Source organism: Pelophylax lessonae (assembly GCF_965119305.1).
Source record: "Pelophylax lessonae genome assembly, chromosome: 3".
NCBI lineage: Eukaryota > Metazoa > Chordata > Amphibia > Anura > Ranidae > Pelophylax > Pelophylax lessonae.
The window spans coordinates 199,458,782-199,486,661 of NC_138770.1; the positions used below are offsets into that span (position 1 = coordinate 199,458,782).

Here is a 27,880-nt window from a genome sequence, read left to right on the forward strand (position 1 = left end):
ATATACTGTGCTAATAAATAATGTGCTAGTGGTAATTTAACTCATAAATGACTATCCTAAATTCATATAAAAAACTATACATCACAAATTCATATAAATGTGCTACACTAAACAAGTGCAATATATAATCAAAGTGCTTCAGTGATTGTGATTAAATTATATAAAAAATATATATCATAGAAAAGTTCATATAAAAAGTGCTAAGTATCAGTCTTTGTGCAAGAAACAAATCCACAAAAAAGTGCTCGGTGCTTGCTTAATCAGGACGCGATATCCAAAGTGCCGGTGCTCTCAAAGTGTACATAGGTGCTCCCCTCTCGGTCCCCTACTCACCAGACATTAGTCTTATATAAGCCTTAAGGATTGATCCTCACTGATATAGGAGCAGCGGAAATCACCAACCAACGATATTATATATATACATACACACATACACACCGGAGCACTCTGCAACTCGCACCATCCAGGGTCAATTATCCATGCCCATGTATCATAGAGAAAGAATAACTATCATCGTGCAGTAATTCAAGACTCTTTATTCACACGCTTTAAAAGAAATACACTTACAGTGTTGCAGTTATAAAACAGCCTTCACATTTCCTGCGAGGCGCCAAACAATGTCCGTGCGTTCCACCTGCATGTACCGTGGTTGAGATACCCTTTGATAAAATATTTTAATATATTTTACCGAGCAGCGCTGATACATCACTCTTTTATGGTTTTCTAAAATGGCTCACTTCATGCCCTTGAAAGGGGTACCCTCTCCAATAGAGACGACCCGAGTATTTATGAAAGAAATTGAGGCTCCATAGTGTTCCTGGAAACATTGTCTCTGATTGAGGAGTACAATTTACAATAAAGATTTGGAGGGCTCTCTGTAAAAACACTGAAGGTAGAAATTTCATTTTCCTCTGCTTACCACCCTCCGACTAAAGAACTACTTCTCTCCTTCAAGAACTGTGAGGTTGGGGGAAGGAAACTGGCTGGGTAAAGGCTTGTACACACTTGACGAAAATCGGACGAAATATCCTCTCGCTCACGCTCAGCGGTCATAACCGTTTTTAGTCGACAGTGCATAATGTTCACGAAATTTCTCGTCCGATTTTTTTTTTTTTGGGGACGTTTGTACCTAGACTTCCGGTTCGTCAGCAACTTCAGATCATGCGCGGTCTTTCGTATCCGATTTTTTGCGGACATACTGCATACACATTAAATGAAAATTGGTCATGCTGGGGACAGGCGATAAAAATTTTGGTGTTTGTCCCTCCATTTTTTTTTCATTGAAAATGTCGGCATTGGCTGCTGAAATTTGTGTACACACGGCAAAAATCGTAACGATTTTACCTCGGACGGGAATTTTTGGCAGATTTTCTTTTAGTGTGTACCCCATTTAAGGTGAGCTCCGACACCTATTCTCTAAAAAAAGAAAAGCCCTGCTGACATGAATATAGGGACAAAAATGTGCAAAAATTTTACTCACATCTTGCCGAAATGAAAGAACAGTTGTAATAGTCTGTGCGGTCTCCATGAACAACAGACATAAGCTCTGAACTCTGCGTATCCACAATCGCAGCATGACCACATCGCCTCCTTTTCGGACTGCTTCAACCTTAAAACAAAAACATACAATGACAGTACAGAAAGTCTATAAAAATCTCTCTAAATAAAAATAAACTATATTTTTACCTAGCAAACACTGCAGGTAATGCGGCACAAAATCTGGAGCGGCAGCCATGTAAGATAGCAGTGTAGAATGACTGCTCAGGATGTGTGCATGATCTGCAGGTGACTGATGTAGAAAAATTTCATGTTACTGAATTGTTTTAGCATACAGGATTTCTGGCCTCTGGATGCATAAAATTAGTTACTAGTTTTATCACTGAACCATTGTAGCAAGACCTTTATTGGATTTACACAGACAGAGGCATAAAACATAGAATAATTATTATTCTTAGAATACTGAATACTCAGCTACAAGGTTGTGTTTGAATAAATTACTGTCTTTATTTTTTCTTTAGAGATTATATGTAATAAAGCACCAACAAAACAAAAACTCTGCAGCCAAGCATCATTCTGCATTTTTACAGGAGCTTGTATACAGTGTATGCCAATATCGCCCAATGATTTTAAACATGGTGCCCTAAGTATTAAAGGAGCATTGTTTCTTGCCCCAAAAACAGACTCTAGAATTCCGTTTGAGGTCCTTACAGGCACATTGGGAACTTCTAATATATGCAACGATAACACACACACACACTTACTTAGGTTTACCAGTAAAAGACGTGGACATGAGAAAGTTACTTGGTTTATGTCTGCATGTACCATGCTACTTGCTAAATCCTAAATTCCTGGTGGCTAATCAGCCAGCACATTAGAGCAGATTGTACTATGGACATATACTTCAGAAATGTTTACATGTCCAATTTTTTAAATATCAAGAAAGACAAACGGATGTATATCCTATAGGGCTACATTCACACAGATGTCAAAATTTCAGAGTTTAGCTGCATTCAAGAACTTTTCTAAAAGCATGAGAGGCACACAGTGCAAAGTAATCATGATATTAATACACAATTAGCATTGTTTAATTGCAGACAGTTTAGCTGCGATTAGGAAAAGGAAAGTGCTGAATCCAGTTTCACAGGAGGTCTAGAGCCAGAATTATTGCTTTCACTCTGAGTCAGAGATATCTCACGTGTGGTGCGATCGACGTTTACATATGTATGCAGGACGAACTTGCGTGCTCGCATTTGCGCACAAGCAGACAGAGGCGCTTTAAAAATGTTTCCTTCTTGATATTATTTAAAAAAAGAAAAAAAATACATTCAATATTTTTTTTGATCAACTTCAATGCTATCACAAGGGATGAACAACATCCTTTGTGATAGAATGGCCTGTGACAGGTCCTCTTTATGGAGAGATCTGGGGTTGCCAATCAGACACAGATCAGTCTGATCAGCTGCTTCACTGGCTGGTAACAGCCAGGTAAACAAGGAACTGAAAGTGACAAAATCCTCATGGCTTCCAGTTTTTGACGTCAAAGTGGGAGAAACATCATCAGTTCTTCCTGTGTCCCAGAAACCAGATCCCGCTGGTCACATCCTAACTAGGCTCTTGAATCACTTGGGAGAGCCCAGTAAAGGCAGCGGCGGGTGGGACCGCCATAGGCGATAGGATTACTTTTAATTTGAAGGGAATCGTCAGCTGAAAAAAAAAATGATATTGGTACCGGTACGCCGCTGGACAGGAAGTGCGGCAACTCAAAACGTAGATTCCAATGCAGTGGTTTGAAGCCACTAAATCGCATGTTACCGCAGTACTATGCGGTTTGGTGCAGTGCATTTTTAAAAGTAGTGCCCTGCGTGTGAATCGGCCCTCAACCTTTCTCCTCTCAATCAGGCACATAATGGTTAGCACCAGCTTTTCCCTGCACTTCATTTCAATTACACAGCTCTAACTCCATAGTTAGAAAATTACCAAAGTGGAAGAGGAGGTGCCTTGGGTATACCACCCCCCCCCCCCAAACAAAGTGATATTGAGAGAAAAAAATGGCTGAAAATGCTGACGCACCTAAACTCATTTACAAACCACAACTATCGGCAGGAAATTTTGGGGGGAATGGGTACCGGATTTTGACAGGTACCCGCTCCCACCAGGAGATCCGAGCGGAAGTTCTCCTACCCCTCTACCTCCCAGCAAACGTTTGGGACATGTCAGAGGTCCCAAAAGACTGCAGGACCATTCATAGTGCGCAATGGGGCTCACGCATGCACAGTGGGCAGTCGGCTTTGAAACCCCAAGCTGTCACAGCTGGGTGCCCACAGTTAAGATGCAGCCAAAGACTGGTGGAACAAACGGCTTGGGTGAGCATAGTGCTGGATCCTAGGACAGGTGAGTGTCTGTTAAATTATTTAAAAAAAATTAAACTAAATAGACTGAAGCTACTCTTTAATGTAGTCTAGGGCCGCCTGCACACAGGCAGAAAAAAAAAAAAAAACAAACAAAGCATTTGTAGCTTTTTTTTTCCCGATCTGTACACAGCTGTTTTGTTCTATATGGCGCATGCGGCGTAAAGATCGGTAATACAGCAATATGTTAAAAACTAGATTTTTGACTTAAAAATCCTTTTCTCTAAAGTTAACTGACAGATGCAGCTCCATATTCTTCTTGACCATTGGGTTATGCTGCTCCCTTACAGGAGTAGGACACTAGGCAGGAAAAACCTTCACCACGCCTATGGGGCATACACCCACACACTCTGCTATAGGATTCAGTTTTGTTGCAAGCAGTGTTTTGAAGAAAAAACCCCATCCCACTCATAATTAGAGGGGATTTTACGGTAAGTCAAAAATCTAGTTTTCTCGATCGTTCATTGACAGACGCAGCTTCATATTCTTCTTGATCATTGGAACGTCCCAAAGTATTTGCATGAGGGGTGGGGAAAAACAAACGCAGAAAAGAACGTAATTCCCCAAAGGCTAAACTTAGCCAACCAGTGAACATAGAGCGCACCTAGAAAACACACCCTCAAAGAGAATATTTTCTCTTTTAAACAGCAGCCTGCAAACCTTTGCGGCCAAAAGAAGCACCCGAAGATGCCAACATATCTACTTTGTAAAATTTTGTAAATGTGTGCACAGCCGACCAAAGTTGCCGCCTTGCAAACCTGCATCACTGACGCCTGATGGCGAAAAGCCCAAGAGGCACTCAGCAGCGCCCTAGTAGAATGCGCCTTCACAGGGAAAGAAGGAACCTGACCCTTCAGTGAATAAGCCTGTACCACCGTCTGTCTTATCCACCTGGATATGGTCACGGCAGACACAGCCAATCCCTTTCGAGGTCCTTCGGTGAGGACAAAGTCTGATTTTCTGAAAAATTCAGTAGCCGCCAGGTAAACTCTAATCCCCCGAACCCCATCCAAAGAATGCAAGGCAATTTCCTTGGGATGCTTGGGCTTAGGACAGAGTGACAGCAGCCCAATATCTTCATTCAAATGGAAATCAGGAAACACCTTAGGAAGAAATGACTTATTAGGTTGAAGTACCACTTTAGCTCTGTGGACCACCAGATAAGGAGGCCAGCAGAACAGCGCTGCCAATTCAGATGCTCTGCAGGCAGAAGTAATAGCCACCAAAAAGGCAACCTATTGTGACAGTGTAAGCAGAGGACTCTCCCTAATGTTATAAAAAGGGAGGTTTTTGAAGAACAGACAATACCAGATTAATATCCCACTGAGGTAATGGGGATCGCCTTGGAGGAGCCATATGGCAAACGCCTTGTATAAAAGTGTGAATCAAACACAGCCAAGGCAGACACTTGGCCTTTGATAGTGCCCAAAGCCAACCGCTGTTCAACCCCCTTTTTTGAAGAAAGGTTCAAATCCTAGCCACCGAAAAAAGGAGAGGATGCACCTTCAGCGATTCACACCATGAGAGGTTTGATTCCCACATACGATGATAGATCTTCCTGGAAGTAGACTTCTTGGCCTTCAACAGTTGAGGAATCACTGAGTCAGAAAGACCCCTATCCTTCAATACCTGGTTCTCAACAGCCACGCCGTTAAAGCAAGCGACTGTAAAGCAGGATGGAAGATTGGCCCTTGAGACAGCAAATCTTCCCTGAGAAGAATTCTCCAAGGAGCACTGGCGACCAACCTTACCAGATCTGCGTACTAAGACCGACGAGGCCAACTAGGGGCCACTAGAATGACCGGAATTCCCTCCACCTCTATCCTGCACAGAAGCCTCAGCATAAGTTTCAGCGGAGGAAACGCATAGATCAACCGATACTTACCCCAAGGAGCCACCAGTGCATCTGTGGAGTCGGCCAGAGGATCCCGCGACCTGGCTACAAACCTCTGAACCTTCTTGTTGAGATGAGAAACAAACAGGTTGACATAGGGTGCCCCCCACCGGACAAACAGGAGGTGAAACACCTCCTGGTGCAGGGACCACTCCCCTTAATCCAACACCTGACGACTCAGGTAATCCGCCTGCCAGTTTGCCACACCTGGGATGTGCACTGTAAAAAGGGCCGGAACAAACTTTTCCGCCCATTCCAGGATCTCGGCTACCCCTGGGCCAAGAAGAACTCTTGGTGCCCCCTTGATGATTGATGTAAGCCATGACCGTGGCATTGTCTGACTGAATATGGACTGGACAACTCTCTAAACGATTCGTCCAGTGACTCAGGCAAAGCTTTATCGCTTGGAGTTCCAGAATATAAATCGGAAGTCTGGACTCTTCCACTGTCCAGGACCCCTGGACACACAGCTTCCCCAGCACTCCTCCCCAGCCAGTCAGGCTGGCGTCCATGGTTACCACAGTCCAATACAATGGAAGGAAGGACTTGCCCTGACGTAGTGCAAATGAGTGAAGCCACCATAAAAGAGCAGTCTTCGTGTTGTGACTCAACCGAATCATATTGTCAAAGGACTTTGGATCTTTGTTCCATTTGACAGGAATTTTCCTTTGTAAGGGTCTCGTGTGGAACTGAGCAAACGGAACCGCCTCGAAGGTTGACACCATTAGACCCAAGGTCCGCATGCAAGTCCGCAGAGAAGACAGATTGCTGGATAACAGTAAATGAATCGCCCCCTGCAACTTTTGCAGGTCCTCTTCACCATCTGACTGAGGACAGCGAGCCCTCGGGTAGGGGAGCGTCCGGGGCAACCACATCAGTCTCTGATTCAGAGGACACCTCCATAGATGGAGAAGGCAGCGACCGTTTTTGGCTATCGACCTTTTTCATGACTAAATCAACTTTAGTCGCCAGGCTCTCCAGGGCTGCTGAAATCGCAGCCATCGACTGCGATTCGGACTGTCCAGGATTCGCACAGAGTGGGTCTGAGGGTGATTGCGCAGTTTGGGACTCCATATTGCAAGTAGCAAAAACCGGAGTACTGTCACTTTAAGAGTGCCGATCGCGGCATCCACCACCGATCGCAGCAGTCTGCAGGGAACCCCTTTAAACTAAACTGACAGCAGAATGTGCCGGAATATGCCCGCAGGGACCCCCAAGTACTGTACCACCTCAGACAAACTGTCGTCCTGATTCTTCCAGCAGCATGGAGAGAAGGCAGGAAGTGACATTGGCTAGCAGCAAGAAACAAAAGCACAGGAAGTGATGGAAGAAGGTCACGCTGCTCAGCATAGCCCAGGGCCTACACAAAGATGGATGCCTATACAGATCAATAGGAAGCCTCAGGGAAAATGGCTGCCCCATAAAAGTATGGGGAAAATTTCACATTGCCCACAATTAAGATGGCCGCGCCGACGCTAGCCATGTGGCCGGGAACAGACACATGAAGGCCTCAGGAACCACAACAGGGACCAGCAAGTCCAAAGTACTATGTCAGCACTCCCCCCCCCCCGTCCTCAGGGCATCAGGCGCTCCAGACACACAGCCACCACAGGGACAGGGAGAAGGGGGGGGGGGGTAGGGCTAGGACACACAGACCAGACACTGGGCAGGCCAGGGGGGATCTCTTGGGAGGTACAAATCCCATTATCCTCAGGAGAGCACCCACATCCCCCCTAAGGCTTGCAGGGGCAAAGGGGTGCACATTTACTCACCCTACCATGGACCGGGTGGGTTCTGCTCTGGGCAGACTGCCTCCCACCTGAAGTGGAGGTGCTGCCAGCCGAGGGGTACGCTGCGACTTTGGGCATTCCAGGTCGTCTCGTCCCAGCAAGGCATCCGCTCACAGGCTCGTCCCCCCTCCGGAAAAGGGGGCACCGTCGTGGCTAGGCCTAAGTCGGGACTATAACCTGCTCACGCTTGTAGGCCAGACTGGGGGGGCCATAAGGTTATCCAGTGCGAAGCCCCAGCCGGCATCGTTGCTTGTATATCACCAGGAAAATTCTTCCCTGAACACTAGCTAGCAAGTGAGTAAAGAGAAACAAAAATAAATATTCTGAAAAGAATAACAAAACTGAGACCGGAGTCCCAGCAGGAAATCTAGGTCCTACTCCTTCTCTAGGCAGAAACAAACTGATGTGCTGGGCTTTGGCAGTGGGGGTTATGCCTGGAGGGACAGCCCCGTGGGCGTGTATATGGTAAAAGTTTTGTACTAACGTACTGCCTAAACTACTCCTGCAGGTGGCAGCATAACCCACTCAGCTCATGGAAATGAGGCTGCGTCTGTCGATGGATGATAGAGAAATAGACTTACAAAAAGGTTCCCAAAAAAAAAACAGCTAAGACCGAAGTCCCAGCAGGGAACTAGGTCCTACTCCTAAACTAGGCAGAAACAAACTGAATCCTATAGGAGAGAAAGTAGGTGTATGCCTACAGGGACTGCCCCATAAGCGTGGTAAGGTTTTTTCCTGCCTAGTGTCCTACTCCTGTGGGGGCAGCATAACCCAATGGCTAAGAAGAATATGGAGCTGCGACTGTCAACGAACGATAGAGAAAACCATTTAATAAAAGGAAAAAAATTAAAACTTTACGTTTGAGTGCAGTAATTTAGGCATTTGAGTGTGTAAACAAAAAGGTATACAAGAGTATACACATAAATTGCAACACAAGCAGCTAGAAGAGGATGAAGAAGAATTTTACAAGTGCATACGCATAGGTCATTACAGAACCTAATGTGTTCTTTTTTTAACTCCGATCTTATTTTCAGCAAGATACTCCGCATAATACCAGTAAATTAAGTCCTTATGCAAGAAGCCTATTCTTTGTGTGTGCTCTTCTATTTTTTTTTTCAGTTCTGCTGTTGATATTAACCACCTCCCACCCGGCCATCGTACATATACGGCCGGGTGGGAGTCTCGTCCTTCTGATCGGACGTTCCCGGAACGTCCTTCAGAAGGAGAGAGATCGCCCCGCCGCGGGCACGCGCAGCAGCGCGATCTCGATGTGCCTGTGTCCCTCGGACACAGAGCAACAAGATGCGGCAGGAGGGCCCTGTGATTGGCCCTCCTGATCACATGACGGCTGTGTCCAATCACAGCCGTCATGTAATGTAAACACAGCCGTTGTAACGGCTTCGATCTCTTCTCCTCCTGACAGATCCTGTCAGTGAGGAGAAGAAGAAAGGATCTGTTCTGCAGCCGGGGGGGATCAGTGAGTATTTCTAATTACTCACTGATCACAGGGGGGGTCTGTGCTGGTAATCAGAACATTGATTACCAGTGCAGCCCTGGGGGGGGGGGGGGGGGGATGCCACTAGATCACCAGGGATGGCCACCAGGGATAGCAAACAGGGCTCAGAGAGCCTGCCAGTGGTACCCTCCCTATCAGTGCTGCCCGCCAATGCCATCTATCAGTGATGCCCACCAGTGCCCATTATTGCCAGCTATCAGTGCCGCCCACCAGTGCCCATTATTGCCCACCAGTGCTGCCTATCAGTGCCCATCAGTGCCGCCCATCAGTGCCGATCAGTGTCGCCCATCAGTGCCCACCAATGCTGCATATCAGTGCTATCTATCAGTGCCACATATCAGTACCCATCAGTGCTGCATATCAGTGCTACCTATCAGTGCCCATCAGTGCTGCATATCAGTGCCACCCCATCAGTGCCACCCCATCAGTGCCTGTCAGTGCGGCCTCATCAGTGCTCATCAGTGCAGAAAAAAAAAGGTATCTATTTACAAAATTTTATATCCTAAAAAAAAAAAAAACTTTTTTTTTTTTTCCAAACTTTTCGGTCTTTTTTTATTTGTGCACCAAAAAAAGAAAAAACCTGGCGGTGATCAAATACCACCAAAAGAAAGCTCTATTTGTGGGGAAAAAAATGACACAAATTTGGTTAAGGTACAGTGTTGCATGACCGCGCAATTGTCATTCAAAATGCAACAGCGCTAAAAGCTGAAAATTGGTCTGGGAAGGAAGGGGGTTTAAGTACCCAGTATTGAGGTAGTTAAAACAGTTATCTTTCTGGCTCCTTGACTAACTTTTTCTAAATTTCAAGTAAATGTCTCCACTTATTGTTTACCATCACTATTTTTGTCATTTTCCACAACTAGCCATTCTGCAATCACTGGATTACTCAGGGGCTGGTCAAATCCTTTGAGAATGTCCTGTGGGACGAAATGCATCAGGATCGTGCCTGTTTAGCCAGACTTGCATTTGTTTCTGCCCTTACCATTGGAAATTTTGTGAGTGTTATTCCCCTTTTTTAATAAACTTTTTATTTGTGTTTTACACTTTTTCGGTTTCCTTTGGTTTATTTCCACATGGGTTTGGATTTCTGTGAGTGATCCTTTCTACCTACCCTGCTGGATATACACCTGGGAGACATCCGTGGTTGCAGATCGTTTCAGGAATCCTATACCATCCTTACAGCCTATTTGACCCTCATGCTATATGTTATTCAGGGTCAACAGCATCTGGCGAGCGCAATTTTATTTGGTGTTGGTGATGGGATATCAGTATCAAGATTCACCTCTCTGTTTTGGATTACTCCACTTGCACTTACCATTGTAAACTCTATATGGACTTATTTGATTGTATTCAGTTACAGATTTTCACATTTACTGATCACATATGTCATTTTATTTGTTTGTATTGAGAACTGTTGCAGTTCCTCACCAATTAGCGCTGCACTTTTATTTTATTTTCCATTGCATCAACCTTTTTGTCAGTTGTTTGTGTCAGCAGCTTATGCACTTGATTGGTTAGCGCAGTTTATGCACCCTTTTTTTCCACTGGATTACTCAGGATTAGGGTTGAGCGGACACCTAGATGTCCGTGTTCGACGGGTTCGGCCGAACTTTAAAAAAAAGTCCGGGTCCGTGTCCCGGACTTTTACCGAACTTTTCCCGGACACCGAACCCCATTGAAGTCAATGGGGACCCGAACTTTAAGGCACTAAAATGGCTCTAAAACACCAAAGGAAAGGGCTAGAGTGCTGCAAATGGCAGCAAAACGTAATTAAGAGCATGGCAAGTGCTCTGCAAACAAATGTGGATAGGGAAATAACTTAAAACAACAAAAAAAAACAGAAAAATAAAACAATGTTCTTCTTCATCTCTGAAGGACGAGGCCCATATGGAGTAGGAGGGAGGTTGAGGTGGTGGTGGATGTGGCGGTGACATAGGCGTGCGCACAGGGTGTGCTGGGTGTGCCTGGGCACACCCTAATCACCTAGGGCACATAGCATTGCCAGTGAGGAGATGGGAAAGATCTCCCTGGGACCTGCTCTGCTCTATTTCTCCTTGCCTACAGGTACATGGCCCCGATACATTACTCTCCCTGCTGGCAAACACATGCATGTGTATTTCAACTTTGGGGTGCACACCTTAATGCAATAGGCTGCGCACACCTATGGGCGGTGTAGGTGGAAGCGGCGGTGGAGGAGGACCAGGGCCGGATTAACAGCATCATGGGCTTGGTGCTGAGGATTTTGAAGGGCCTTAGGGCCGTGCCTTGCCATGCACCCAGAGGAGGAAGGGTGCAGCCATGCATGCCTAATTCAACATGGGATGCTGTCTCTGAAGCCCATAAACACATCCATGCATCGCCAACTGTCCCTCCTTGTCCGGCCTTCACGCTGTGTGGGGAGGTTCTGAGGGTGCTGCCTGGGGAAGCGAGCATAGAAGCCAGACTTCTGTGTTTACAAGTGACAGAAGAGCGGTAACAGTGAATATGGCCAACCCGGGGCCTATATAAAAGGTAGGGGCCTGGAGCTGCAGCTCCAATAGACCCTACATTAATCTGGCCCTGAGGAGGAGGACGAGGTAGCCAACACTGCTTCTTTTCACAAATTTTAAATGAGGGTACACCCCAAAAGAGTGAGAAAGAGCAAAAATGGAACAATGGGTGGGTAAGGTCGGTATCCATTGCTATTCTGCATAAGGTACGGAAAAGTCCCGTGGGATCCATGCCTGGTTCATTTTAATGAACGTGAGCTTGTCCACATTGTCTCTGGACAGGCGGCTGCGCTTGTCTGTTATAACGCCCCCAGCCGTGCTAAATACCCGTTCAGATAATACACTGGCTGCAGGGCACGCCAGCACCTCCAAGGCGTAAAGGGCAAGCTCAGGCCATGTGCCCAATTTGGAGACCCAGAAGTTGAAGGGGGCAGACCCGTCATTCACTACATGTAGGCGTGTGCACACATACTGCTCCACCATGTTGGTAAAATGCTGCCTCCTGCTAAGACGTTCCATCTGAGCTGCTGGTGCTGCTGTTTGTTGTGGCGTGCTGACAAAGCTTTTCCACATTTCGGCCATGCTAACCCTGCCTTCTGAGGTGCTGGCGGTGCCCTGGTTGCGTTGGCGACCTCCTCCTCCTCCTCCTCTGCCTTGTGCTTCCACTGTGGCCCCGCTGTCAGATGGGAATGCCAGCAGCATGGCGTCTACCAGCGTGCGCTTGTACTCGCGCATCTTGCGATCGCGCTCCAGTGAGTGAATTAAGGACGGTACGTTGTCCTTGTAACGGGGATCCAGCAGCGTGGCCACCCAGTAATCAGCACAAGTTAGAATGTGGGCAACTCGGCGGTCGTTGTGGAGACACTGCAGCATGTAATCGCTCATGTGTGCCAGGCTGCCCAGAGGCGACGAAAGGCTGTCCTCTGTGGGAGGTGTATGGTCCGTGTCCTCTGTATCCCCCCAGCCACGCACCAGTGATGGCCATGAGCTGGCCTGAGTGCCATCCTGCTGTGAACATGGTTCCATCTCCTCCTCCAGCTCCTCCTCCTCCTCATCCTCCTCATCCTCCAGAACTGTGCCCCTGCTGGACAATTGCGTCCCTGGCGTTTGCGTGTGCAGGAACCCACCCTCGGAGCCCCTTGCGAATGACTGCCCTGAAAGCCTTGGAAATGTTACCTCTTCATCCTCCTCCTCCTCCTCATCCTGTGCCACATCCTCTTCCATCATCGCCCGAATTGTTTTTTCAAGGAGGCATAGAAGTGGGATAGTTAAGCTGAGAACGGCGTCATTGCCACTGGCCATGTTGGTGGAGTACTCAAAACAGCGCAACAAGGCACACAGGTCTCGCATGGAGGCCCAGTTATTGGTGGTGAAGTGGTGCTGTTCCGCAGAGCGACTCACGCGTGCGTGCTGCAGCTGAAACTCCACTATGGCCTGCTGCTGCTCGCACAGTCTTTCCAGCATGTGCAAGGTGGAGTTCCACCTTGTGGGCACGTCACATATGAGGCGGTGAGCGGGAAGGCCGAAGTTACGCTGCAGCGCTGCCAGGCGAGCAGCAGCAGGGTGAGAACGCCGAAAGTGCGCACAAACGGCCCGCACTTTCTGCAGCAGCTCTGACATATCGGGGTAGTTTTTAAGGAACCTCTGCACCACCAAATTCAGCACATGCGCCAGGCAAGGGATGTGCGTCAAACCGGCTAGGCCCAGAGCTGCTATGAGATTTCGCCCGTTATCGCACACCACCAGGCCGGGCTTGAGGCTCGCTGGCAGCAACCACTCATTTGTCTGCTGTTCCATGCTCCTCCACAACTCCTGCGCGGTGTGTGGTTTGTCCCCCAAACAGGCAAGTTGTAAAACTGCCTGCTGTCGTTTACCCCTGGCCGTGCTGAAGTTGGTGGTGAAGGTGTTACGCTGTCCGGATGAGGAGGCGGTAGAGGATGAGGAAGCGGAGTAGGAGGAGTTAGGAACAGGAGGCAAACTGAAGCGCCCTGCAATCCTCGGTGGTGGAAGGACATGCGCCAAATTGCTATCCGCCTCAGGCCCATCCGCCACTGCATTTACCCAGTGTGCCGTTAGGGAGATATAACGCCCCTGACCGTGCTTACTGGTCCACGTATCCGTAGTTAGGTGGACCTTGGCACAGATGGCGTTGCGCAGTGCACACCTGATTTTTTCCCCCACTTGGTTGTGCAGGGAAGGGATGGCTTGCCTGGAAAAGTAGTGGCGGCTGGGCACGACGTACTGTGGGACAGCCACCGACATAAGGTTTTTAAAACTGTGCGTCTCCACCAGACGGAATGACAGCATTTCAAAGGCCAATAATTTTGAAATGCTGGCATTCAGGGCCAGGGATCGCGGGTGGGTAGGGGGGTACTTCCTCTTCCTCTCAAGTGTTTGGGAGATGGAAAGCTGAACGCTTCCACGGGACATTGTGGAGATGGTTGTTGGTGACCCAGGTGGTGGTGTTGCTGACAGATCGTCTGTTTGCGGGGTGGCAGGTGCCGGTATCACTACAGATGTGGCTGGAGCGGCCGAGACTGCAGCAGAAGAGGAAGCAGGATGAGCCAGAGACGTTTCTTGGTTTTGAAGGTGTGTACTCCACTGCAGCTCGTGCTTTGCACTTAGATGCCTGATCATGCAGGTTGTGCTCAGGTTGAGAAGGTTCATGCCTCGCTTCAAGCTCTGATTGCACAGGGTGCAAACCACTCGTGTCCTGTCATCAGCACATTTTCTAAAGAACTTCCACGCTAGAGAACTCCTTTGAGCTGACTTTGGTGCGCTCGTTCCCTTGCTGCGTTGGGCAGTAGCGGGCGTAGTGTCTAGGGCACGGCCGCTCCGCTTCTGCACCCTGCTCCCTCTTCTGCTGTGCTGGTGGCTCTGTGCGACCACCGCCTCTTCCTCCAAACTACTCAGTTCACCTGCATGACGTTCATTCCATGTGGGGTCGAGGACCTCATCGTCCTCCACATCATCTTCCACCCAGTCTTCACCCCTGCCCTCCTTGTCGGTCTCCACAATGCTGAACGCCGCAGCAGTTGGCACCTGCGTTTCGTCATCATCGGAGACGTGCTGCGATGATCCTTGCATGTACTCATCTTGAGGAATAAGTGGTTGGGCATCGCTGCACTCAATCTCTTCCACTTCTGGGGCAGGGCTAGGTGGATGGCCCTGGGAAACCCTGCTGACAGAGTCCTCAAAAAGAATAAGAGACTGCTGTATGGCTTGGGGCTCAGACTGCTGGCCTGATTTGCAAGGGGGTGAGGTGAAAGACGGTTGGACATTGGCTGCAGGTGCCAACTCTGACCTTTCTGCAGTAGACTGGGTGGGAGACAATGTGAAGGAACTGGAGGCACTGTCAGCAGCAAACCAATCTACTATCGCCTCAACTTGTTCTGGCCTCATCACTTCTAGGGGCGTTTGATGCCCTACCAAATACTGATGCAGGTTCTGTCGCCTACTCACACTTGAGGAAGGTGTTTCACTTGTGCGTGTAGCTGGCACAGATCGACCATGTCCTCTCCTTGCAACAGGAGCTCTACCAGCAGCACCACGACCCAGGCCACGGCCCTTATTTGACGGTCTCCTCATATTTCTGTAATTTAAGATCTTGCCCTAGAAAGGTTTTTATTGAATAGCGGAATAGAAAATATGATCCAAAAAAAGTGTATGTATATCACACGTACACAACCACACTAGGCCCCAATTACTATTGTTTGTACCCCTAAAAGGCTAGGAGTAGGGGGAGTATGGAACAGGCAGCACCCTCAAACCTTCAGAAGTATGAGATGAACCCCAACAACTTGGAAAGGTGGATCTCTCTCACACGTACCAACACAGACTATCCCCCAATTTAACTGATCCCCAGAGGTTTTTGATTAAATAGCGGAATAGAAAATATGATCCCAAAAAAGTGTATGTATATCACACGTACACAACCACACTAGGCCCCAATTACTATTGTTTGTACCCCTAAAAGGCTAGGAGTAGGGGGGAGTATGGAACAGGCAGCACCCTCAAACCTTCAGAAGTATGAGATGAACCCCAACAACTTGGAAAGGTGGATCTCTCTCACACGTACCAACACAGACTATCCCCCAATTTAACTGATCCCCAGAGGTTTTTGATTAAATAGCGGAATAGAAAATATGATCCCAAAAAAGTGTATGTATATCACACGTACACAACCACACTAGGCCCCAATTACTATTGTTTGTACCCCTAAAAGGCTAGGAGTAGGGGGAGTATGGAACAGGCAGCACCCTCAAACCTTCAGAAGTATGAGATGAACCCCAACAACTTGGAAAGGTGGATCTCTCTCACACGTACCAACACAGACTATCCCCCAATTTAACTGATCCCCAGAGGTTTTTGATTAAATAGCGGAATAGAAAATATGATCCCAAAAAAGTGTATGTATATCACACGTACACAACCACACTAGGCCCCAATTACTATTGTTTGTACCCCTAAAAGGCTAGGAGTAGGGGGGAGTATGGAACAGGCAGCACCCTCAAACCTTCAGAAGTATGAGATGAACCCCAACAACTTGGAAAGGTGGATCTCTCTCACACGTACCAACACAGACTATCCCCCAATTTAACTGATCCCCAGAGGTTTTTGATTAAATAGCGGAATAGAAAATATGATCCCAAAAAAGTGTATGTATATCACACGTACACAACCACACTAGGCCCCAATTACTATTGTTTGTACCCCTAAAAGGCTAGGAGTAGGGGGGAGTATGGAACAGGCAGCACCCTCAAACCTTCAGAAGTATGAGATGAACCCCAACAACTTGGAAAGGTGGATCTCTCTCACACGTACCAACACAGACTATCCCCCAATTTAACTGATCCCCAGAGGTTTTTGATTAAATAGCGGAATAGAAAATATGATCCCAAAAAAGTGTATGTATATCACACGTACACAACCACACTAGGCCCCAATTACTATTGTTTGTACCCCTAAAAGGCTAGGAGTAGGGGGAGTATGGAACAGGCAGCACCCTCAAACCTTCAGAAGTATGAGATGAACCCCAACAACTTGGAAAGGTGGATCTCTCTCACACGTACCAACACAGACTATCCCCCAATTTAACTGATCCCCAGAGGTTTTTGATTAAATAGCGGAATAGAAAATATGATCCCAAAAAAGTGTATGTATATCACACGTACACAACCACACTAGGCCCCAATTACTATTGTTTGTACCCCTAAAAGGCTAGGAGTAGGGGGAGTATGGAACAGGCAGCACCCTCAAACCTTCAGAAGTATGAGATGAACCCCAACAACTTGGAAAGGTGGATCTCTCTCACACGTACCAACACAGACTATCCCCCAATTTAACTGATCCCCAGAGGTTTTTGATTAAATAGCGGAATAGAAAATATGATCCCAAAAAAGTGTATGTATATCACACGTACACAACCACACTAGGCCCCAATTACTATTGTTTGTACCCCTAAAAGGCTAGGAGTAGGGGGAGTATGGAACAGGCAGCACCCTCAAACCTTCAGAAGTATGAGATGAACCCCAACAACTTGGAAAGGTGGATCTCTCTCACACGTACCAACACAGACTATCCCCCAATTTAACTGATCCCCAGAGGTTTTTGATTAAATAGCGGAATAGAAAATATGATCCCAAAAAAGTGTATGTATATCACACGTACACAACCACACTAGGCCCCAATTACTATTGTTTGTACCCCTAAAAGGCTAGGAGTAGGGGGAGTATGGAACAGGCAGCACCCTCAAACCTTCAGAAGTATGAGATGAACCCCAACAACTTGGAAAGGTGGATCTCTCTCACACGTACCAACACAGACTATCCCCCAATTTAACTGATCCCCAGAGGTTTTTGATTAAATAGCGGAATAGAAAATATGATCCCAAAAAAGTGTATGTATATCACACGTACACAACCACACTAGGCCCCAATTACTATTGTTTGTACCCCTAAAAGGCTAGGAGTAGGGGGAGTATGGAACAGGCAGCACCCTCAAACCTTCAGAAGTATGAGATGAACCCCAACAACTTGGAAAGGTGGATCTCTCTCACACGTACCAACACAGACTATCCCCCAATTTAACTGATCCCCAGAGGTTTTTGATTAAATAGCGGAATAGAAAATATGATCCCAAAAAAGTGTATGTATATCACACGTACACAACCACACTAGGCCCCAATTACTATTGTTTGTACCCCTAAAAGGCTAGATGAGGAGTAGGGGGAGTATGGAACAGGCAGCACCCTCAAACCTTCAGTATGAGATTGTGTTCACTGTACCCCACAAAGATTGAGTTCACTGCACCCCACAATGATTGTGTTCACTGCACCCCACAAAGATTGTGTTCACTGCACCTCACAAAGATTGTGTTCACTGTACCCCCCAAAGATTGTGTTCACTGCACCCCACAAAGATTCTGTTCACTGTACCCCACAAAGATTGTGTTCACTGCACCCCAAAAAGATTGTGTTCACTGCACCCCAAAAAGGATGTTGTTCACTGCACCCCAAAAAGGATTTTGTTCACTGCACCCCAAAAAGGATGTTGTTCACTCCACCCCAAAAAGATTGTGTTCACTGCACCCCACAAAGATTGTGTTCACTGCACCCCAAAAAGATTGTGTTCACTGCACCCCAAAAATGATTTTGTTCACTGCACCCCAAAAAGGATTTTGTTCACTGCACCCCAAAAAGGATGTTGTTCACTCCACCCCAAAAAGATTGTGTTCACTGCACCCCAAAAAGATTGTGTTCACTGCACCCCACAAAGGATTTTGTTCACTGCACCCCAAAAAGATTGTGTTCACTGCACCCCAAAAAGGATGTTGTTCACTGCACCCCAAAAAGGATTTTGTTCACTGCACCCCAAAAAGATTGTGTTCACTGCACCCCACAAAGGATTTTGTTCACTGCACCCCACAAAGATTGTGTTCACTGCACACCAAAAAGGATTGTGTTCACTGCACCCCAAAAAGATTTTGTTCACTGCACCCCAAAAAGATTGTGTTCACTGCAGCCCAAAAAGATTGTGTTCACTGCAGCCCAAAAAGATTGTGTTCACTGCAGCCCAAAAAGATTGTGTTCACTGCAGCCCAAAAAGATTGTGTTCACTGCAGCCCAAAAAGATTGTGTTCACTGCAGCTCACACACAGAAAAATGGATGTGGATCACTGACACCTGCCTATCTCCAATCCCACACCACACAGCAATATCGATTGTAGTTTGTAGAACACAGTTTCCCTAAAATTCAGCAGACTCTGTCCCTAACAGGATTGAGAAGAGATCGTAGATCAGGATTGAGTGCAGATTCACCCCACCCCCCACACAGCAATATCGATTGTAGTTTGTAGAACACAGTTTCCCTAAAATTCAGCAGACTCTGTCCCTAACAGGATTGAGAAGAGATCGTAGATCAGGATTGAGTGCAGATTCACCCCACCCCCCACACAGCAATATCGATTGTAGTTTGTAGAACACAGTTTCCCTAAAATTCAGAAGACTCTGTCCCTAACAGGATTGAGAAGAGATCGTAGATCAGGATTGAGTGCAGATTCACCCCACCCCCCACACAGCAATATCGATTGTAGTTTGTAGAAGACACTGACCCTATATAATTCAGCAGACTCTATCCCTAAAATGCCTACAACTCGCCCTGCCTAAACACTCCGACCTGTCCCTCAATTCTATCCGGACACAAATGGTTTTTTCCTGCCTATCTTTCCCTAATCAGCAGCCAGCACGTTGATGTGTGCTCTGTCCCTGAATCTAAGCAGCATAATGACGCCGCTGCGGCTGCCTCGAACTTATAAAGACTTGGTCACATGCTTCAGACGGCCAATCACAGCTACTGAGACATTTGCAGGCATGGCTGGGATGGCTTAAGGCACACCAGTTAAACGATTGTTGATTGGCTGTTGAAAGCCCGCCATGAAAAGAGCGCCAAAGCATGCAAAACCCGGAAATAAAACGACCGAACACGGATTTTTACCCGAACATACAGTAAAGTGTCCGTGTCCGTGTTCGGGTACAAAAAATCCAATTATTCGGTACGAACACGAATAATACAGTCCGTGTTCGCTCAACACTACTCAGGATGGCTGGTCCCTAGTTTCTGTACTGGGACTTCATCTTTATGAAATGTTCCTTTTTTCCCTCACCAGTATCCTAGAAAGATGGTTAGCCACCTACATCAGAGATTGTTCATTAGACTTTTGTGCAAAATTCCTGCATCTACAGACATCAACGACCTAACACTAACCTATCTAACCCTGTAAAAAAGAACTTCCTATACATACTCTTTGTGAAGCCGATCCGATCCAATCCCACGCTGAGCTGTCATCTGCAGCTTCGCTGTGTAGGTGGGAGCAGAGGACACAGCCGACAGCAGAAGCCCCATAGTAAGTCTATGGGTGATGTCACTTCCCCTTCATTTCACAGCCGTTGTAGGCGGTGTCCTCTGCAGTGCTTCTCCTGCTGAAGATCGGAGCAGCTTCAAAAAAGTTATGTATAGAGATTTTTTCTGCTTTACAAGACTAGATAGGTTAGTGTTAGATCGTGGCTATCTGCAGATGCAGGGATTTTAGTGTTAAGGTGGACTAAGAGGTATATATTTATGTATTAAAGTGATTGTAAAGTGTCGTTTTAAACAAATAAGTGCATAAACACATTATACTTACCTTCTCTGTGCAGTTGGTTTTGCACAGGGCAGCCTGGACCCTCCTTTTCTTGGGTCCCTCGTTGCTGCTCCTGGCCCCTCTCTCCTATAGACTGCCCCCACAGCAAGCAGCTTGCTATGGGGGCACCCGAACCAAAGCTGCAGCTCCGTGTGTCCATTCAGACAGGGAGCTGCCTTTCAGCCCCGCCCCTCTCTCTCCCCTTATTGGCTAACTGACTTTGATTGAAAGCCACAGAGCTAATGGCACCGCAGCTGTGTCTCAGCCAATCAGGAGGGAGAGTCCCAGGCGGCTGAGGGACTCGTGGACATCACTGGACAGAGATGGGGCACAGGTAAGTATTAGGGGGTGCTGAGGAGGCTGCTACACACAGAAGGCTTTTTATCTTAATTCATAGACTGCATTAGGAGAAAAAAACCTTCTGCCTTTACAACTCCTTTAACTGCAGCTTAATTTTCCATGCAAAATTTATACGGGAGTGATTTTCAAGGAACTTCATAGTAGCCATATGAATGTAAATCTTGTTGAGAAGACATTGTTCATGAGCCACTATAACAAACGCTATACTTCACCTTGCATTTTCCATTTTGATTGTAAGCTCTGATGAGAAGGGCTGCCCCTTATCCCTCTACATAGAATTGTATTGTATCTGTATTGTCTCCCTAAATGTTTAATTTGTAAAGTGCTGCACAACCTGCAGATGCTATTCAAATCCTGTATTGGAATAATAAATCTCTTATCCTAAACAGTAGTGGATACAAAGGTTTCATACATAAGCCAATACCCAATTCATACCAGGGACACTGTAAGCAGCCTTTATTTTATTTATATATATATATATATATAGCTCACATAATTTAAAGTGACATATACAGTACTTGATGTGCTGAACAGGACAATTACTAAAAAGGTTTCAAGTGTTTTTTTCTGAGAATGAGGTAACCTGAAGGTACACTGTATATGATTGGTTAAACTGAGTCGCAGCCTGAGTTTACATCTGGACAAATCTTCAAATGTTAGCAGAAAATGTGATTTTTAGTTGGCTGCTTTTTCATTCCCTATGGAGACCTAATCTTCCTTGGGCATTTTGTAAGAATATGTTCCCATCTCAATCAAATGTCTTTACATTTTATCCTCATCAAGAACAATAAAAGCCTGTATGTAGAGATCTAACACTTCCAATGAACAGAAGTTCTATGAATCCCAAGGCAAGGCCTGCATGATTTGCACTTCAAAACACTGCGTATGAAGATTGTGGGTCTCTAGGGATTCAAGCACAGATTTCCTAAAGCAGCCTTATTTATCAGTTACATTTCTGAATAGTAAACACCAGATTCTCTTCTTTAAAACCACACATTCCATCCACTGGGTACTTACTATAAAATATATAAAAAGAGATTGAAATGTATTTGCGGCCTAGGCTTCATGATTTGGATCATCCTTTCCAAATATCAATTTGTATTGTTTGTCTTGGAGGAGAGCCAAGTCACTGCAGATATACAGGCCTTAAAGCGGTAGTATCCCGCTTTTTTACACTTTTACCTACAGGTAAGCCTATAATAAGGCTTACCTGTAGGTACAAATAATATCTCCTAAACCGGCATGGTTTAGGAGATATTTACAGTGCATGCAGCCGCTCGCGCGAGCGGCGCATGCGCTCTGAAGGTCCGGGGGGACCTTCAATCTATTTGCCGGGAGCTTGCCGGAAAATCACTCCCGCGCGCATGCGCGGGAGTGACGTCATCACGGCTCCGGCCAATCATCGCGCCGGAGCCGTCTCTTCCAGCCAATCACCGCGCCGGAGCCGCCGAACCCGGAAGAGACGGCGAGGGATCATGGCGGCGCCCGCAGCGATGTCCGGGGGTCCGTGTCGGGGCTTCGTTCTAAGGTAAGTAATACATAATGAGCTAGTATGCGATGCATACTAGCCCATTATGCCTTTGTCTTGCAGGTTTTTTTTTTTTTTTTGATCTGTGGGTTTACAACCGCTTTAAGTATATGGATCTGGTAAAACCTTCCTTATAAAGAACCTTACCCATAGAGGGCAAAGAGACAGATTCTCTATCAGGGGCAGACTGGGAATTTTCAGCCCAGGGGGCAAGTACAAACCAGAGGTCCATGGTGTAGCGACTTGGCCCGCTCCCGCTTTCCCTCTTCCTGTCCTCCTCCTGACCCTCGTTCCAGGCTGAAGCTCCGCTCCAGGTACTCTCTACTCACTGGCTGCTCAGACATAGTTTACACCATCCGTGCTGGGGGGGGGGGAACAGTGCAGCCTTTTTACAGGGCATCAGAGCGGCCCAGGGGCAATTGCCCCCCTGCCCCAGTTCTCTATACAAAGCCTCCTACTGATATTGATCTTTACCACACTTACCCACCCCTCTATTCACGTGTTAGAGCCATCAGAACTACCCTGTACTTTTTGAATGGGGAAGAATCTGACCTTCTCACAGGATACAGAGCCTAAGCCTGAGCAGCCAGTGACCAGGCTGTAACTCTGTCACATGAGGAAGAGTAGAATGTAATTGACTCTGTGTAAGCGCTGACACAGACTGTACTTACCTAAAGTATAGAACTACCTTTTGACATGGTATGTTACATCTGTATTAGGGTGTAACATTTACCACGTTCCAGCAGCCCGCCTCAACCCCCCCCCCCCCATCCATGTGACAGGGGTTCCACCCCCTCAAGCCGCAGTCAAACCTTAAATCGCCTGCACAGACGCGTCATTCGGAGATCTGTGAATGAATAAACTGCAAGTCCTGTCTGCCACTGTGGCAATGGCTTGTAATTCTACACGTGTGCTCCTCAGCGCAGTCATAGTCCATTAAGGCCCCTTTCACACTCGTGCAGCCAAATATTCGCGTGATTTTACAGCGATTTTGACTGAACTTGAAGCAATGCCTATGTCTATGGACCTCAAAACGCATTTAAATCGGCCCAAAGTAGTGCAGGGACTACTTTGAAGTCGTTGCGACTTGAAGTCATACAGACATGACATTGGAAATCATGGAGTACGACTTGTCACGCAACTTTGCAGTCCCAAATCGCAGGACAAGTCGCACAAGTGTGAAAGGGCCTAAATCTTCCTTCAGCTTTCTAACAAACTCCGACAAAGGCATGGACAGAAACCTGGATGGAGAGTGTGCAAGAGCCTGACATTGCATCTGCGATTTACTGATTTGCTACGTGGAATACTTTGCATGATCCTGTGTAAAAGCAAATGTATTATTTTTTAGTTAAAGGTGAACTCGGCATTTAAAATGACATTACAGTTTCCATGAAAGGTGATGATTCTACTGATGTCAGTTGGTCTATCACCTCTTTTTTAATAATGGCAATCTACTAATAAATGAGAACAAGACGCTCCAAATTTGACAAACTTTAAATTATTTATATTAAAGAAAAATCACAATTTATCTCCAAAATTCATTCTGTTATGGTCCATTTCCTATAAAGACTTTAATAATGAGGAAACACTTACCACTTCTCCAGGTACCCGTGAAATGCCTTCAGGTTCTGTAAGCTCCTTCTCTAAAACCTCTGCGATCCTGTGGCTGGATGCAGGAATCAGACTGGAAAGACCCATTCCAATTAACTCAAGACTGCTATATCCAAACAGCCTGCAGGCTTTATCATTGGCCATTAAAATCTAGAAAAATAATAAGAGTATTATGTTACACACATGGCAGTCTGAAAACAATATTATTCCTCTACAAAGGTTGTTCTTTAAATGACACTAACAAAGTAGCCTTGCCATTTAAAGTTGACAACCAGTGAATTATTCACCTCAGGCCATGCCTGAACCATCTCCTGTGCCATGCCTGTACCATCTGCTATACCATGCCTGAACCATCTCCTGTATCATGCCTGTACCATGCCCACAGCCCTGCATCTCCTGTACCATGTCCGCAGCTCCTGCACCATGCCCGCAGCCCGTTTTGGGTCTTGTGGTGGTCCAGTAGCTGCTGCATTTCCCACCCTAGGCTTATACTCGAGTCAATACGTTTTCCCAGTTTTTTGTGGTAAAATTAGGTACCTCTGCTTAAATTTTCGGGTCGGCTTATACTCGAGTATATACTGTAAACCTTGCAGTGGACCTCCTCTGTAAATCTAAAGTGGTAACCTGTAAAGGCTTTTAAAAATGTACGTAGTTTGTTGCCGCTGCACGGGCGTGCGCAATTTTAAAGCATGTTATGTTTGGTATCTATGTACTTGGCATAAGATAATCTTTTATATTTTACCAAACAATTGGGCAATATATAGTGTATTTGTGCATTAAATTAAAAAAAGTGTTTTTTTCCCCAAAAAAATTGCGTTTGGAAAATCTCTGCTCAAATACCGTGTGACAAAAAAAATTGCAACACCAACCATTTTGTTCTGTAGGGCCTCTGCTTTAAAAAAAATATATCATGTTTGGGGGTTCAAACTAATTTTCTAGTAAGAAAAAAATATTTTTTTTATGTAAACAAGTGTCAGAAAAGGCTTGGTCTTCAAGTGGTTAGAAGAGTGGGTGATGTGTGGCATAAGCTTCTAATATTGGGCATAAAATTCCAGGACAGTTCAAACACCCCCCAAATGACCCCTTTTTGGAAAGTAGACACCCCAAGCTATTTGCTGAGAGACATGGAGTCCATGGAAAATTGTATATTTTGCCACAAATTTCAGGAAAATTACACGGTTTTGTTTTTTAAACAAAGTTGTCACTAAATGAGGTATTGCTCACACATGCCATGGGTATATGTGGAATGACACCCCAAAATACATTCTGATGCTTCTCCTGAGTACAGGGATACCACATGTGAGACTTTTTTGAGAGTCTAGCTGTGTAAGGGAACCGGAAAACCAAATCACCGCCTTCAGGTTTTCTAGGGACATAATTGCTTATTTTACTTCCTCACTACCTATTAAGTTTCGAAGGCTCTGAAATGTCAAGATAGCACAAATCCCCACCCCCAAAATAACCCCATTTTGGAAAGCAGACACTCCAAGCTATTTGCTGAGTGGCATGTTGGAGTTCATGGAATATTTTATATTTTGCCACAAGTTTTAGGAAAATTACAAAATGTATTTATTTTTTTACACAAAGTTGTCACTTAAATGATATATTGCTCAAACATACCATGGCTATATGTGAAATGACACCCCAAAATACATTCTGCTGCTTCTTCGGAGTACGGGGATACCACATGTTTGAGATTTTTTGGCAGTCTAGCCGAGTACAGGACATCAAAAACCAATCACTGCCTTCAGGCTTTCTAAGGGCGTAAATTGTTGATTTCACTCCTCACTACCGATCACAGTTTCAGGGGCCATGAAATGCCAAGATAGCATGAACCCCCCCCCCCCCCCAAATTTCCCCTTTTCAGACAGTAGACACTCCAAGGTATTTTCTAAGATGCATGGTGAGTGTTTTACAGCTCTTATTTGTTTTGGAAAATAAAGAAGAAATGGAAATGTATTTATTTTTTTTCTATTTTCAAAAATTTGTGGCAAAAAGTGAGATCTGCAAAATACTCAAAATGCCTCTCAGCAAATAGCTTAGGGTGTCTACTTTCCAAAAAAGGGTCATTTGGGGGGGGGGGGGTTGTGCAGTCTTGGCATTTCATGGCCTCCGAAACTGATAGGTAGTGAGGAGTGAAATCAACAATTTACGCCCTTAGAAAGCCTGAAGGCAGTGATTGCTTTTCGGGGACCTGTACGCGACTAGACTGCCAAAAAGTCTCACATGGGTTGTCCCCATACTTAGAAGGAGCAGAATGTATTTTGGGATGTAATTCCACATATACCCATGGCATGCGTGAGCAATCTCAAAAAATTTAATATTTAATTGGCTCAACATGTCTCTCAGGAAATTCCTTGAGGTGTCTACTTTCCAAAAAGGGGTAATTTGGGGGGGGGGGGGGTTGTACTTGCCCTGCCATTTTGGCACTTTAATAAATGAGATAGGCAGTCAGAAAGTAAAAGCTGCGTAAATTCCAGTATATACACCACAGTTTGTAGAGGCTATAACTTTTGCGCAAACCAATAAATATATGCTTATTGAGATTTTTTTATCAAAGACATGTAGCTAAATACATTTTGGCCTAAATGTATGACAAAAATTTAGTTTATTGGATATTTTTTATAAGAAAAAGTAGAAAATGTAATTTTTCAACAAAATTTTTGGTCTTTTTCCGTTTATATCGCAAAAAAAAAAATAAAAAACGCAGAGGATTCAAATAAAACCAAAAGAAAGTTCTATTTCTGGGGGGAAAAAAAAGGACATTTTTGTTTGGGTACAGCATTGCATGACTGCACAATTACCAGTTAAAATCACACAGTGCCAAATTGTAAAAAATGGCCCGTGTCGTTAAGGGGTAAAATCTTTCGGTCCAGAAGTGGATTAAAGATCGAGGACTCTTCAACCGGAATCATGGTTGCCTTGCTTAATCTGGAAACAGATTACCACTGGCGGCACAGTCCACTGCCTAAGAAGGGACTCCTCATAGGGGTAACGCCTAGTAAAGTGCTTAGGGACCCCACAGAGACGCTTTGATCATCCCCACTCTTTAGCGACAATTCTGTCAAAATAGGCAGGGAAAGAAAAACTCCTTTGCCGCTCTGGATGGCTTGCGGGTGCCAAAGGGAACCTGTGCCTCTGTCGCAGCTTCACCTGCGTCCTCCATCTTCAGGGTCTCACGCACAGAAAAAAATCAGTGCATCCATCAGCGCCTTTTCGTGCGCAGTCGCAGGCATGGAGGAATCATCTTCACTATCAGAGGATTCCAGGCGCTTGGTTGTAGACCCAGCAGGGTGACCCACGTCCGCAGCGGCCGAATCAGATTCAGGGCGCTTTTTGCCAACCTGTCGCCTGCAAGCCAGGACTGCCATCAGTGGATGGATGGTTGGGACCCAGAGTGCCCTGCAGCCTCAGAGAGGGGATCAGGTGGGGAAATGTGCTCCAAAGACTGCATGAGTCACCAGGGGGACACCACAAACAAGTGTAAAACACTGCTAAGGTACAACCTCCACCGCGCTGGCAGCACCACCCGGTCACCAGGCACAAAACACCAAGCGATCTTCAGCTGAGAGGGAGAGGACCCCACCAGACTCACCACCCGCAGAGACAAGCATCTGCAGCCACCAGTATAATCTGCACTATGCGTGTGGCGATCAGGAAGTAAAATGATCCAGGAGTCAGCACCAGGGGATGAGGAGGGGCTCCCAATGGTGAAATCGCCCCCCACAGGGCTCCACTGTCATAGCCGCCGCTATTTTCAATGGCAAACCACGGCAAAAGGGCCGCCGGACTACACAAACATGGCCACCGTGTATAGAACACACAGGCTACAACAAAATGGCAGCACCACGAGGCATACAGGGACCCAGGATTGGGAGACCAGACCTCAAGGACAAATCCAGGCAGGCCAGGGGACCCTGGCAGGAGCCCCCGCCAGGTACAACTTCCCCCCCGCACAGTAGATCGTCCAGTTACCAGCGGCGAACCCCCCCCAGCCTCCATCGCCAGTCAGCGCCTCGCCCCCCGTAAGTGGCCAGACCACCCACACAGCATATGTGGAGGGGGCAGGAGAAGAGACTCAGCGGGGGGAAAGCCTATGGGAAGG

General features: G+C 46.2%; 1 protein-coding gene across 2 annotated transcripts in view; it reads right to left on the reverse strand.

The window, feature by feature from the left end:
• Positions 1 to 27,880, reverse strand: part of PASK (PAS domain containing serine/threonine kinase) — a 181,408-nt gene that overhangs the window by 129,125 nt on the left and 24,403 nt on the right. For both annotated transcript variants that reach the window (XM_082251172.1, XM_082251171.1), the window contains exons 4-5: positions 23,758 to 23,925; positions 1,481 to 1,609 (exon numbers count right to left, since the gene is read on the reverse strand). In XM_082251172.1, the coding sequence (XP_082107298.1) occupies positions 1,481 to 1,609; positions 23,758 to 23,925 (297 nt within the window). The remainder of the gene's footprint in view (positions 1 to 1,480; positions 1,610 to 23,757; positions 23,926 to 27,880) is intronic.